A 15,141-nucleotide genomic window follows, 5' to 3' on the forward strand; every position below is an offset into this window, starting at 1 on the left:
CACACAAATCCTTGGAGTAAATGTGGTTCATTAAATCAGTTTGTTCAGTGGAATGTAATTAATATCCCTGCTCACATTCCCTAGATGACTGTCTACATGGAGGGTCCTCTGTAGTATTAATAAGGACTCCTCTGAATATATCGCGACATTACACGGTCAGGGTCCCGTACCTGGCAGAACAGACATTGGCGTTTCACACAAGAAATGGAATACCCTGTAATTTATCAGTTGGATCTCATTTACTATCCTCTTCTTGCAGCTGTAGGTATTCCAGGTAAGACAGTGAAATGAGACAGTAAAATTTAAATATCAATTTGTGCCTGTCAATGTTATGTTTTCCCTGTTCTGTGGTATCAGCTCAGTGTGAAATTTTTCTCTTGATTACTTAATGTGATTTTTAATTGCAAAAATAATGTTTCTTCAATTTTCACCACAACATCAAAACAACAATCCCATTTATTGTTTGCAGTACAAAACCGTCCTCAAAGGTTGCACCAGATCAGATCAGAAAGAAATTACTATTTTAATGTCCCAATGTTGTTAAGTGGGTTACACTTGTAACATGGTGATTTTAATAATGATTAATTTTTAACATTATTTCATGTACAAATATGTTTTATTTAACTGCAGAGGTTTCACCTGTTGCTTAGACTTGATTCCAGCTAAGATGTTTTTTGCGGTTGTTTTAAGTGGATGGGAACATTCAGCAATTTCTGTTCGTGGTGTGCGACCCACCTGCCAGATTTTCCATTCTGCGCTTTGCCCAGGTGACGTTTAACACAAGCGTCATACGAGGAAAAGTTACCCCATTAATATCAAGCCAGGAATCCATATCAAACTGTCACTGTTTTTGAAAAGTTCTACTCAATTGTACAAGATGTGTAAAATCAGAAAAGTTCAGGTGTGCTTGCAACTGCCGTCTGTGTGCAGATTTGTGGGCAGCACAGTGGCGCAGTGGTTAGCATTGCAACCTCACAGCTCCAGGGACCCGGGTTCAATTCTGGGTGCTGCCTGTGCGGAGTTTGTAAGTTCTCCCTGTGACCACGTGGGTTTCCTCTGGGTGCTCCGGTTTCCTCCCACAGCCAAAGATTTGCAGGTGATAGGTAAAATAGCTGTTGTAATTTGCCCCTGATGTAGGTAGGTGGTAGTGAATATGGGATTACTGTAGGGTTAATATAAATGGGTGGTTGATGGTCAGCACAGACTCGGTGGGCCGAGGGGCCTGTTTCAGTGCTGTATCTCTAAATAAAATTAAAGTTAAAATTTCAGGTGTGCTTGCGACTGCCGGCTGGCTGCAGATTTGTGGTTCATGGAAAGCTCAAGGGGTAGATTTTGACAATAGGTGACGGAGTAAAACAAGAGATACTGAACCCGCATCCGGCTTTCCAGTTCTCCTGACTTACAATATTGCAGAAAGTCAAAATCTAACTCCATCTGTAAAGACCATAGTCCAAAAGAGCCAGAGAGGCCTCGACAAGTGATATGGAACATATCCCAACAGGACAAGAGAGCCCTCTACAAGTTATATGGAACATATCCCAACAGGACAAGAGAGCCCTCTACAGGTTGTACAGACCATAGCCCAACAGGACAAGAGAGCCCTCTACAGGTTGTACAGACCATAGCCCAACAGGACAAGAGAGCCCTCTACAGGTTGTACAGACCATAGACCAACAGGACAAGAGAGCCCTCTACAGGTTGTACAGACCATAGACCAACAGGACAAGAGAGCCCTCTACAAGTGAAATAGAACATATCCCAACAGGACAAGAGAGCCCTCTACAGGTTGTACAGACCATAGCCCAACAGGACAAGAGAGGCCTCGACAGGTTGTACAGACCATAGCCCAACAGGACAAGAGAGCCCTCTACAAGTTGTACAGACCATAGCCCAACAGGACAAGAGAGCCCTCTACAGGTTGTACAGACCATAGCCCAACAGGACAAGAGAGGCCTCGACAGGTTGTACAGACCATAGCCCAACAGGACAAGAGAGCCATCTACAAGTTGTACAGACCATAGCCCAACAGGACAAGAGAGCCCTCTACAAGTTGTACAGACCATAGCCCAACAGGACAAGAGAGCCCTCTACAAGTTGTACAGACCATAGCCCAACAGGACAAGAGAGCCCTCTACAGGTTGTACAGACCATAGCCCAACAGGACAAGAGAGCCCTCTACAAGTTGTACAGACCATAGCCCAACAGGACAAGAGAGCCCTCTACAGGTTGTACAGACCATAGCCCAACAGGACAAGAGAGCCATCTACAAGTTGTACAGACCATAGCCCAACAGGACAAGAGAGCCCTTTACAAGTGAAATAGAACATATCCCAACAGGACAAGAGAGCCCTCTACAAGTTGTACAGACAATAGTCCAACAGGACATGAGAGCCCTCTACAGGTTGTACAGACCATAGCCCAACAGGACAAGCGAGCCCTCTACAAGTGAAATAGAATATATCCCAACAGGACAAGAGAGCCCTCTAGAGGTTGTGCAGACCATAGCCCAACAGGACAAGAGAGCCCTCCACAAGTGAAATAGAACATATCCCAACAGGACAAGAGAGCCCTCTACAGGTTGCACAGACCATAGCCCAACAGGACAAGAGAGCCCTCTACAAGTTGTACAGACCATAGCCCAACAGGACAAGAGAGCCCTCTACAAGTGAAATAGATCATATCCCAACAGGACAAGAGAGCCCTCGACAGGTTGTACAGACCATAGCCCACCAATGAACAATTTAATTTTTAATTAAAATTTATATTTAGTTCAGAACTAGAAAACTGATATGTCAATACTTTCTTAATCAACTTTAGACAATTCTTCAAATAAAAGATTTTGGGACAGTTTTGAGGTAATTTTTAGGTTTCGTGTTTCTTACAGTTAACTTGGTGGCAATTGTGATCCTGTCCCGAGGGAAGTGCGGTCTCTCCAAATGCATCACTCACTACCTGGTGGCCATGGCAGCGGCCGATCTGACAGTGGTTATCGTCCATGTGATATTACAACGGATTAATATCTTGTACTTGCCAATTAATTTCCTATCTCTGACTCCTGTGTGCAAGGTAAACTTTGTTGCATACATTGTAGCTGTAGACTGTTCTGTCTGGTTTACTGTCACCTTCACTTTTGATCGCTTTGTAGCAATTTGCTGTCAGAAGCTACAATCAAAATATTGCACCAGGAAAATGGCGAGAGTAGTTATCACTACTGTTTTTGTGGTGAGCTGTCTGAGGACCATCCCCTTTTACTACATGAATGAACCTGCCTTTATTATTGACAATATGCCATGGTTCTGTGCTTCCACAGCTGATTATTTCACTTCCCCCTTGTGGAAGGCATTTGAGTGGATCGACAGCATCATAACCCCTCTATTACCAATCCTTCTAATTCTGTTGTTCAATGCACTAACTGTCAGAAACATTATACTAGCAAATAGAGTGCGCAGAGAACTCCGGAGTAACAGTGAGAATCAGCATGATCCAGAGGTGAAGAATCGGAGGAAATCCATGATTTTACTTTTTGCTATTTCTTCCAATTTCATCCTTTTGTGGATGTTGTATGTTGTGCATTCATTAATCTGGCCAGTGGCAAATTTCTTTTACACAGACAAATATTACAGTAACCCAATATATATTGCCCAACAAGTTGGGTTTATGCTGCAGCTTCTCAGTTCCTGCACAAATAGTTGTATCTATGGACTGACACAGAGGAAATTCAGAGAGGAGCTGAAGAATGGGGTGATTTTTGTTTTTACACTGAACAGGAAATTATGTTAAAAACAAATAACTAGCATTGACCTGGAACCGAGCAAATAACTTTTCAGGCCATCTGTGGGCAGGTGAAGAGCAAATAGAAGATTGGTTATCTTCAATGAGATTTTATATCATTATGTACAATAGAATATTAAAAATGGCGCAGTGGTTAGCACCGCAGCCTCACAGCTCCAGCGACCCGGGTTCAATTCTGGGTACTGCCTGTGTGGAGTTTGCAAGTTCTCCCTGTGTCTGCGTGGGTTTCCTCCGGGTGCTCCAGTTTCCTCCCACATGCCAAAGACTTGCAGGTTGATAGGTAGATTGGTCATTATAAATTTCCCCTAGTATAGGTAGGTGGTAGGGAAATATAGGGACAGGTGGGGATGTGGTAGGAATGTGGAATTAGTGTAGGATTAGTATAAATGGGTGGCTGATGGTCGGCACAGACTCGATGGGCCGAAGGGCCTGTTTCAGTGCTGTATCTCTAAACTAAACGAAACAAATGAAAGGTAAAGAATGTAAAAATGGATAACATGGTTATACATGAAATACTCCATCATTAATTTGGCCACTAAGTTTGTGGTTTTAGAGCAACAATACACCATCTAATTTATTCCACATAAAGGAGAGATATTGCTAATAAAAAAATGTCCCGACATGCACTATAATGCACAGTTGAATGAACACATGTAAACATTTTGTTTCCAGAACAAACTCACATAGTTTATAAAAGGGAAAATTGCAGGAAAAAAGATGCCTCAAAAAAGATGTCTAAAGGTTATCAAATGTTTGGAAAACATCTGTTCATTGACATTACCTTGACTCTCTCTCTTTCCCTAACAGAATTTCATGGTATTCCCCATATTTGTTAGCCAACTCCAAGGGACAGATACTTGAGCATTATTGCTACACAACTGGATCTTGCTGGAGCACATGAAGCTGGCCTCACTTTCTCTAAGCACCTAATCTCCAGGGTCACCCTGAAATGCAAAGATAACCCCTGTGTCTTTTTCATTACCATTAGCCTTTTTATAGCCTGATCCCCTGCCTGCTCCTGTCTCACCTCCAATGACAGGTGCATGAATGTCTTCACCACTTAGTTAAGAACATCCATTCACCTGCTTCTGTTGAAATTCATGTTTGCTTCCCATCAAACCAAACCTATCCGAGGCTCCCTTTGTCCTGGCACTGAACCAAATGCTTTTGCTGGCTGTCCCTGTCTCTATTCGAACTTGTCGTGTCCACAAAACCCACCGCCTGCTGTCTTGAGCTAGTTCCACTTTAATGACAACTCAACCTCTGTTCCATTATCCGATGTTAGTTGATAATTAACACCTGACCTTCTTCTCAGCTTCTGCCCCCTCCCTTTCAAAACCACCATTGAAAGCCCTTCCTCAAATGTCAATCCTCAACTCCTCTGTTCTTCCAAACTGTAACCACATGGCGAACCCCAATTTTATCATCAAATTCCTTCAACATGTTACTTCCTTCCATATCCAAGCTCATATTTCTGAACATTCCAAATTTGATTCTCTTCAATCACACTCTCTGTGGGTGATGCACAATCCCTCTACAGGACCTCCTCAATCTCTCTGCAACCTATCATGTGGTTGACTACACCATCTCCTGTAATGTCTCTGAACCACTTCATGAAGACGTGTTTCCTGATTTCTCTCTTCAAAGGCCTGTTTTTTTTTTAGACTCTGCCCCCCCCCCCTCTAGCCTTAAACTCCCCAACCAGCAGAAGTTGTTTATCTCTCTCTAACCCACCTTTTCCTCTTAATATATTGAAAACATCGATCAAATCACCCCTTAAACTTCTAAATTGCAGTAAATGCAAATGTAGTTTGTGTAATATCCTCTTGTAAATTAACCATTGTCGTCCAGGTATCATCTTGGTAAATCATCGCCACTACACTCCCTACAAGGCTAATATATCCTTTGTAAGTTGTGCTGCCCCGAACTGCTCAATGTACTCCAGGCGTGGTTTAACCAGGGCTTTGTATACCTGAAGCATGACGTCTACTCTCTTGTATTCTACTCCTCCAGATATAAAAGCCAGAATTCCATTCGACGTTTTGATTGTGATTTGTCCCTGTTCATGTCATTTTAATGATCAATGTACCGGGATACACATGTCTCTTTGTTTCCAGCTTTCTACCATTTAGGAAGTAACCTGTTCTATCCTTTTAATGTCTCATGTTGATGACCTCACATTTTCTCACATTGAAAACCATTTACCACAGTTTTGTCTCTTCACTTAATCTATCAATATGTCTTTATATTTTTATCCTTCCATCTGCACTACTTACAACACTGGTCAGTAATTTACCTTCAATTTCATCAGCTTCAAATGTAGCTAACTGTTGCATTTATCAAATTTCTTCTGAAAATCTATATCAGTACAATTTGTAAGACATTCCCCTGCCCACTACTTTAGTCACCTCTTGATTTATCAGGCATGACCTAACCTTGACAAAGTCACACTGACTCCCTCTGATCAGCTGAAAATGTTCAAGGTGTTCAGTCACACTATCCTGAATGATAAGGATAATGCACTCTAACATTTCCTGACTGTGGATGTTAAGCTAACTGCTCTTTAATTCTCTGTGTTTCTGCTCTCTACTTTCTGAAATAGTGGATTGCCACACATAGTTTTCTAATCTGAAGGAACAGTTCACGAATCGGGAGAGCTTTGGAAGATTATTTAACAAGATTATCACCCAGTTCCTATGAAAATTCCAGCATGTAAACCATCTGGTCCTAGGGATTTCTCACTCTTAAACACAATTATATTTTTCACTTCTGTTATTTTCTGTGCGTTATTTTTGACTGATGCCTGCCCCTGATTCCACATTAATTTACGAGGAATGTCTGTCATGCTGACCTCTTCCTCTAATGTAATTAATGAACCAAAATAATTATTCAGCTGGTCGGCCCTTTCCTTATTTTCAATGACAATATCACCACTAAATGTTTTCAAGGAACCCACATTGTTCCTCTTTTCCCCAATGTAACTGAAAGGTTTTTGTGTTGGTGTTGATATCTCTTGCATGGTTCTTTTCATACACAATTTTAGCAGCCTTTACTATCTGTTTTGTCATCAATTGCTGTTATTCTATCTTTCCCAATGGTCAGGATATGTGTTTTTATTTACATTTTGTATGCTTTCTCTTTCAGTTTTATGTTTCATCTTAAATCTTTAGTTGCTCATGACTGTTTATTGGCTAGTTTGTATTTTGCCCCTGAGGGTATATACTGGTTCTGTATCATATTACATACTTTTTGATCATCTTCCACTGTTCTTATGTCATTTTACCCATGAACAGATTTGTCCAGTTTACTGTGGACACTGTTTCATCCCATTGAGTCAGCCTTACTTAAATCTAGAATCTTAGTAACTGTTTTGTGATTCTCCATTTCAAACACTCCGTTAAACTCAATAATATTATCATCGAATGGTTATAGCACAGAGGAGGCCATTTGTCCCATTGTGTCTGTGCCATTCTCTCCCTAGTCTAGTCCCACTTCCCCGCCTTTTCTTTGTATCACTGCATTTCATTTCTCATTCAATTCCCTTTTGAAAGCCATGATTGAATCTGCCTTCATCGTACTCTCAGGCAGTGCATTCCAGATCCTAATCACTCACTGTGTAAAAAGCTTTTCATTATGTCACCGTTGCTTATTTTGCCAATCACTTTAACTCCGTCTCCTCTGATTCTCGATCCTTCCACAACAGGAACAGTTTCTCCCTATCGACTGTATCCAGATCCATCATGGTATTGACTGTCCTCCTCTAAAATCCTTCATTAATGGTCATTTTTAACCAACTATCTTCAATGTCCCAGCAAACATTTATTTCTGACTGTGTCTATAATTCCTTTTGATAGCTTTTTTCTATGTGAAAGGTGCTATACAAATGCAAGTTAGTTTTTTTTACTGTGTTTCCAGTTACAACACCGATGTTCAAAAGGAAAGGTGGGGCAATCGCTCTAAATTAAGACAATTCACCTTAACATCAGCAGTGGACAAGATCTTGAGAGCATAATGTAGAGTAGTACTCAGTTGGCAATACACCAATTGATTACAGGAATACACAATTAGACACCATCCTTTGAAAACACATAATAGAGTCTCTTGTTTAGGAAAATACAGTTTATATTGTGCACACTGATTGACACAGACTGACAGTGTATTAATGAATCCAGTAGTTTGAGAATAAAGTTGATTCAGGACATTCAACAGAAAATACTGATGAATAGATGGAGGACTGAGGTCACAGGTCACTTTATAAAACAGTAGTTCGGCCTCAACTGGAGGATTGTGTCCAATTCTGGGCACTGCACTTTAGGATGGTTGTGAAGGATTTGGAGAGGGTGCAGAAAAGATTTATGAGAATGATTCCAGGAGTGAGGTGTCATGAGTTTCTTTGTTTTATCTTGAGCAACACAGTGAGGTGCATGGATTCCAGTTCTTTGAAGATCTCTAGACAGTTTATTAACAGCTAAACTAGTACATACAATATGGAGCAAACTATATACAGAACCTTTGTCCAGGGTGTTACCATGCAGAGTGACTATCACTTCAAGTCACATGACTATAACCTAGTACTTATCTCATCAGCATACTGAGTTCTTAAAGGGACATCACTCTTAAAGCAATCATACAACATGAGATACTGCATTATTGAGGATAGATTGGAGAAGCTGGATTTGTTCTCCTTAGAGAAGGTTGAGAGGAAATTTGATGGAGGTGTTCAAAATCAAGAGGGGTTTGGACCGAGGAGATGGAGAGAGAGAGAGCAGACACACATTTTAGGTGATCAGCAAAAGAAACAAAGGCGACATGAGAAAACTTTTCATGCACCAAGTGGTTAAGGACCCGGAATACACAGACTGAGAGTGTAGTGTTGGCAGATTCTATTGTGACTTTCAAAAGGGAAATGGATAAGCACCTGAAGATAAAAAAAGTGCATGGTTATGGGGAAAGGGTGGGGGTATGGAACTGGCTGAGATGCTCTTGCAGGGAGCTGGCATGGGACTGGACAGGCCGAATGGCTTCCATCAGTGCCATGAAACATTCCATGATTCTATGATGCTGGAATGTCACAGCATTGTCACCGGAGATCACAGGGCCTCAAAATAGAGACATAGAGCAGTCACCATGAATGGTTCAGCACAAGTGTTGTTCCCAGAACACAAATACACTGGAGTTTTGCATTGGACAAATGATCAAAATGTACAAGTGAAAAGAATTCACTATCAGCCAGTGTGTAAGAGATTTCAGGAGGATGTTGACATTTTAGTAGATTGGGCACAGAGAAAATAGGAAAAATACATTGCAGAATGAAATGAAAGGGATTGAGCAGCTGAAAGACATGAAACTTCCGATCTTTCAATTATATAGCACACCACATCTTCCAAAGCTGTCTCTGCTCTTCATTACCATTGGTTTGCTCTCGAATTGCAGTCGCTGTGGTTCCTGGAGGTAGGTCTGACAGCAAATCTACACACAAGGTCCCACAAACAGCAATACGATAAATGCCCAGTTAAATTTGATGTGTTAATCGCATTAACGATGACCAAGTTAAGATGATAATAACAATGAGAGATATTTAATGATGAACACAGACTAGAGAAAGCTTTTAATGAACTGACTGGAGAAATATTTTCACTCAAGTTGGTGAATTGAAAACGATAGGGCTCACATTAAATATCAAAATCGATGAAATTGTGGTGAAATCTCACCCTCAAACTCTTTCATCCAACACTTTACTGAAAGCCTGATGTTATTTAACACAAACCGAAACAATGTTTATTCTCGAGCAAAGTCCACAAAATCACAGCTAAAGTTAATTTCCTCTTTAAGATTTTACTTGGAAATTCCCACATTCATTTGTTCTTCCAACTACAGAAACACAGAGAAGTTAAACAAATCTTTGGGCTCAATCAGTCAGTGCTGGTGTTCATTATCACAACAGCAAATAGTTCACATGTACTCAGACTGTTTCCATATCCCCTCAATCAGTCAAGACAGCAGTTTGATTGGCCAAAACTCCACAAAGATGTGGTGGAGTACTGCAGGAGTTGCCACATGTGCCAGGGCAACCCCAAGCTGCAATGAAACCTGCACCCCTAAGTCCTGTACTGGTGTTAGGAAGATTCTCCAGCAGAGGGCTGGTGAACTGTAAGGGACCCAAGCTAAGAACAAAAGGGGACAGGCAGACACAAGGCTGGAAAAAAGTTTAGAAAGAGAAGGGGAAAAAGTGACCAAGAGGGCAGGTTAAAGGAGGTCTGGGAGGAATCTCTAATCTATCTTTGTAAATGAAGCATCTCATCCTCATCCCAAGATCCATCCTCTTGAATCTTTTCTACACTCTCTCCAAAACTTTCACATCTTTCCCAAAGTGTGGTGCTCAGAACTGGACACAATACTCCAGTTGAGGCCGTACTAGTGTTTTATACAAGTTTAACATAACCTCCTTGCTCTTGTAATTTATGCCCCTATTAACAAAGCCTATGATAATGATCGCTTTATTAACCACTCTCTCACCTGTCCTGCCACCTTCAATGATTTATGCACAAAAACACCCAGGTTCCTCTACTGCTGCCACCTTTAGAATTGTACCCATTATTTTATATTGCCTTTCCTTGTTCTTCTTACCAAAATGAATCACTTCACACTTCTCTGCATTGAACTTCATTTGCCAATTGTCCGCCCATTCCACCAACATGTCTATGTCCAAACACCGTTCTATAAAATCCTCCTCACAGTTCACAATGATTCCAAGTTTTATATCATGTACAAATTTTGTAATTATGCTCTATACACCAAAGCCTAGGTATTAATATATATCAGGAAGAGCAAGGGTCCCAACACTGATCCCTGGGGAACTTCACTACAAAACTTCCTCCAGTCCCAATAACATCCATTAACCACTGCTCTCTGTATCCTGTCACTTAGCCAATTTTGTATCCATCTTTCTACTGTTCCTTTTATTCCATGAGAAATAATTTTGCTCACAAGTCTGTTGTGTGACACTGTATCAAATGCCTTTTGGAAGTCTATGCACACCACATCAACAGCAATACCCTCATCAACCCTTTTATTTATTTATTTAGCGAAAAGGCACTGAAACAGGCTCTTCGGCACACCGAGTCTGTGCCGACCAGCAACCACCCATTTCTACTAATCCTACATTTATTCCATATTCCCTACCACACCCCCACCATTCTCCTACCACCTACCTACACTAGGGGCAATTTACAATGGCCAATTTACCTATCAACCTGCAAGTCTTTGGCTGTGGGAGGAAACCGGAGCACCCGGCGCAAACCCACACAGTCACAGGGAGAACTTGCAAACTCCGCACAGGCAGGATCCAGAATTAACCCAGGTCACAGGAGCTGTGAGGCTGCGGTGATAACCACTGCGCCACTGTGCCGCCCTCTCCATTACCTCTTCAATAAACTTCAGCAAGTTCGTTACACACAATTTTCCCTGAACAAATCCATGCTGGCTTTCCTTAATTAACCTGCATTTGTCAAAGTGACTATTCATTTTGTCTGGAATTATTGTTTCTAGAAGTTTCCCCACCGCCAAGGTCAAACCGACTGGCCAGTATTTGCTGGGTTTATCGTTACACCCTTTTTTAAACAAAGGCATAATATTTGCAATTCTCCATTCCTCTAGCACCACCCTGTGTTGAAGAAGACTGGAAAATTATGACCAGTGCATCTGCAATTTCCATTCTCACTTCCCTCATTATCCTTGGATGCATCTCATCTGGTCCTGGAGCCTTAACAACCTTTAAGTACAGACAACTTACCAATACCTCCTCCTGATCAATTTTAAATGCCCTTTCATGTTAGCTACCAGTCTCCTTTCATAGCCTCTCTTTGCCCCTCTTATTGGCTTTTTCACTTCCCCTCTGAACCTTCGATATTCACCTGGTTCTCCAACTGACATCTACTTTTACATTTTACTGGCATTTTACTTTATAAAATAAATACAAGACTGAGTGAGATTGGCCCCAGCATAATCCTTTCACAACAAGTTTTCTGGAGTATAACATCGTAGCAGAGGATGGTTTCCGAAAGGGGAAGGCTGGAAACTAAGAACATTTTTTTATCACAGAAAATTAAAATCCCAGTGGCTATTGTGGAAAATGTCAGAAAGCAAGTGTAAATTGTCAGGGTATGATTACCCTCTGATGTTGTCTGAGTCTGAACCAGTGGAAGAATAAAGTAGATATGTGGACACGGGTTACATTCCTACGAAACGGCAAACAAAGTATGTCCTTGGTATTGTCACTTCCTATAGAACTAAAGTATTTCCTGAACTGGAAGCTCCTCAGTTGGAGACTGATGAAGGTTTGGATTTTTGTGTGAATTCTTGGATGAAATTTACAAACAGGCTTGCTTAGGTTTAAAGAAAAAAAGTTGAAATGTATTAAATTTAAACTCTAATTCTGATGAAGCCTACGAATAGACAACACGCCTACACAAGCATGCATACGCAATACACAGATGCAAATAGAGACAGAAAAGAGCAGAAGAAAAATAAAGTGGAAAAGTTTGAGGCAATATCTGAAGAGTTGTTGTTACAGTTCTTCGAGCTCACTGCAGAGTCCTTAATTGTATTTAGATCTTACTTTTGATTGGGGCCCAATATTCTCCTTAAACTTTCTTCACTGTAGGAGACTTTTCTCTTTTGGAGTTCATGTGTCTTCAGTAGGTATTGGAGTTCCTGTAAATGCTGTTAGCAACTCTGGTGGGGTGTTTCCAGTGTCTGCATTTACATAGGAGGATGTGGGATCTAACTTTTCAAAATTTCTGGGGTTGGCTGACCGGCCAGTAGGTGTTTTCATCTGGGATTCCTCCCAGACTTCCTCGAACCTGCCCTCTTAGTCACTTTTTCCCCTTCTCTTTCTGAACACTGTCTGCTCTTTGCTCTCAGGTCTGTGAGGAGAACTCCATTTCCTCATCAGTACCTCATTCTTTAAATAGTAACAATCAGGGACTCCATCTGCTTCACTTTCAGACTGTGCTAGCTCTCGCAATACTTGGTCGACTCGCAGAGCCTCAGCTCGGGAATATCCATTTGATTCATTCCCTGGGTCTCCTAACTTTCCAAAGAAAGTCTCGGACAGACAGACCTCATGGTTATCTGCCTGCAGTGCCAATTCCGTCTCCTATGGGGGAGCTGGTTTGATCATGGCCTGATTCATGACACATTAAGGACAACTGCAGGGGACCGTCTCCTGCCACTGCCCTGTCTCTCTGACCTCCTGCGGTCTTTCATTCACTACTGGGGGAGGATACCACCTTCACCCCGCCAGATCATTACTAAGGAGCAAGTCAACCCTGTCCACAGGCAAACTAGGGACCATCCCAATGGTCACTGGTACCAAAACTAGGTCACACTCCAGGTGCACCCAGTGCACAGGTACAGACATACACTGCTCTCCAATACCATTCACCACCATTCTGGGGTTCACTGCACTCGCTGGGGGAAAGGTCAGGCCTTTTCCCAGTAAAAGGGATCTAGTAGTCTCTGGGAATTACTGTGGGCTTGCTTGCCCCACTCGAGGAGTATGTGGTTACTTTCCCTCCACACAATACCCTGAGAACCTTCAGGAATCCTATTAAATTTTCCTGCACTTGTCCTAGTAAATGTCCTGGGTTGCACTCTTACTGCAGTTAAAGCCCCAGTTTGTTCTGCTGTGCTTTCTATCAGGCTACCTCAGGGATGTGTCCTGATTAACCCTACAGTTTCAAGCTGTCGGATTTTAAATGCCCTGCTTTATTACAATGGAAGCACACAGGTCTCCGGGTCTCAGTCTTGCTCACAACACCTTCCATTTTGGCAAGAGGAGGGCCGCTGTTTTTCCTGCTTTCCTTTCTCTCCGAGGTCTGATGGGCTCAATCACGTTCTCATCCTTTGTCCCTTTCGGACCCTTCCTGACAGCTGTTTAGGAATTTTGGGGTTGTCAAAGTAGTTTCAGGGCCTGGGAAGGGGGTAAGAAATGGCTGTATAATGACCTGAAGAAATTAATTGAACATTTTAACAATAGCCAAGTCCCTCTCTCTCTATCTCTCTATCTCTCTCTCTATCTCTCTATCTCTATCTCTCTCTATCTCTACCTCTCTCTCTTTATCTCTCCCTTAAGAAAAATTCTTCAGCAGCCTGCAAAAGCTGACACAGATACAAAATAGCAGTCAGGATAGATTTACACATTCAGCAGGGAAGCTGTTATCTAATGAAGGAGACAACATAGAAACTAACCTGCGTGTAGACATTGCCCAGCTTTATAAGGTGGAACCTCACGGCCCCCTGAACTAAACAACTGTCCAGTGAAATGAACCAGACGTCCTTCCAAGACATAAGCAGAGGGGTGACCTCATTGACCGGGGGCTGAATGGGAGGCGTTTACTTTGGTTACCTGTCCTTTGGTAATTGGACAATTGGATGGGAAGATGTCATTGAAGAAGTGATTGTTATGAGAGAGCCACCAACCAATATAAATAAAGTATATAAAGGGCAGTCAGGAAGGATAAAGCGTGGACCAAGGGAGGAGACTCTTTACGGTTGATAGCTTCAGTTTAACTCCCTGATCAGCCTCAAGGCCTATAAGAGATTGTTAAAGCAGGCAGCAGAGACCAGGATATTCTGTCCATCTGATACAGGACCAGTAAACCTTCACCCCTGTCACAGGTCATATATCTACCATGTCTATTCTGATTATGTGTTGCATTTGAACTATCGCTTCTCAATAAACCACTTCAAACATTTAAACTGAAATCTTTGTTCAACTATTTGAGCCATTTGTTACCCCTGATCAAATCTTACAAGGGATTCAGGGGTTGGGGATTTTTTTTTATTTGTTTATGGGATGTGAGCATCATTAGCAAGTGCAGCCTCTGTTACCCATCCCTAATTGCCCTTGAGAAGGTGGTGGTGAGCTGTCTTCTGACCACTGTAGTCCATGTGGTGTAGGTACATCCACAGTGCTGTTATAGAGAGAGGTCCAGGATTTTGACTGAGCCACACTGCGGGAACAGTGATACAGTACCAAATCCAGATGGTGTGTGACTTGGAGTAGAGGCCTGCTACCTGACCTGAACCCGACAGGACCCGACAACATGTGTTGGGTTCGGGTCAGGTCGGGACCATCTTCAGCGTACGGCTTTCGGGTTCAGGTCGGGTTCTTTTATCCTGACCTGAGCAGACCTCTAAATTGGAGGGAACTTGCTGGTGGTGGTGTTTCCATATTTCTGCTGCACTTGTTCCAGGTGGTAGAGATCGTGGGTTTGGAAGGTGCTGTTAAAGGAGACTTGGCGAAATGCTGAAGTGCATCTTCTGGATGGCAAATGAAAAGACACA

At 42.1% G+C, this 15,141-nt stretch overlaps 1 protein-coding gene across 1 annotated transcript; it reads left to right on the forward strand.

The window, feature by feature from the left end:
• Window positions 1-204: 204 nt before the first annotated feature.
• LOC137345888 (probable G-protein coupled receptor 139) lies at window positions 205-4,796 on the forward strand. Its single transcript, XM_068009133.1, has 3 exons — window positions 205-274; window positions 2,885-3,741; window positions 4,629-4,796. Exons 1-3 carry the CDS (start codon window positions 205-207, stop codon window positions 4,794-4,796), a joined length of 1,095 nt encoding a protein of 364 aa, XP_067865234.1.
• Window positions 4,797-15,141: the final 10,345 nt, after the last annotated feature.

The sequence above is a fragment of the Heterodontus francisci genome, chromosome 29 (genome assembly GCF_036365525.1).
Source record: "Heterodontus francisci isolate sHetFra1 chromosome 29, sHetFra1.hap1, whole genome shotgun sequence".
Taxonomy (NCBI): Eukaryota; Metazoa; Chordata; class Chondrichthyes; order Heterodontiformes; family Heterodontidae; genus Heterodontus; species Heterodontus francisci.

Bases quoted from the DNA above. Each gene is read 5' to 3' on its own strand.
- LOC137345888 (XM_068009133.1), top strand. From the start codon at position 205: ATGGAATACCCTGTAATTTATCAGTTGGATCTCATTTACTATCCTCTT. The intron at 275-2,884 runs GTAAGACAGTGA...TGTTTCTTACAG, and splicing joins TGCAGCTGTAGGTATTCCAG to TTAACTTGGTGGCAATTGTG. The intron at 3,742-4,628 runs GTGATTTTTGTT...CATATTTGTTAG, and splicing joins GAGAGGAGCTGAAGAATGGG to CCAACTCCAAGGGACAGATA.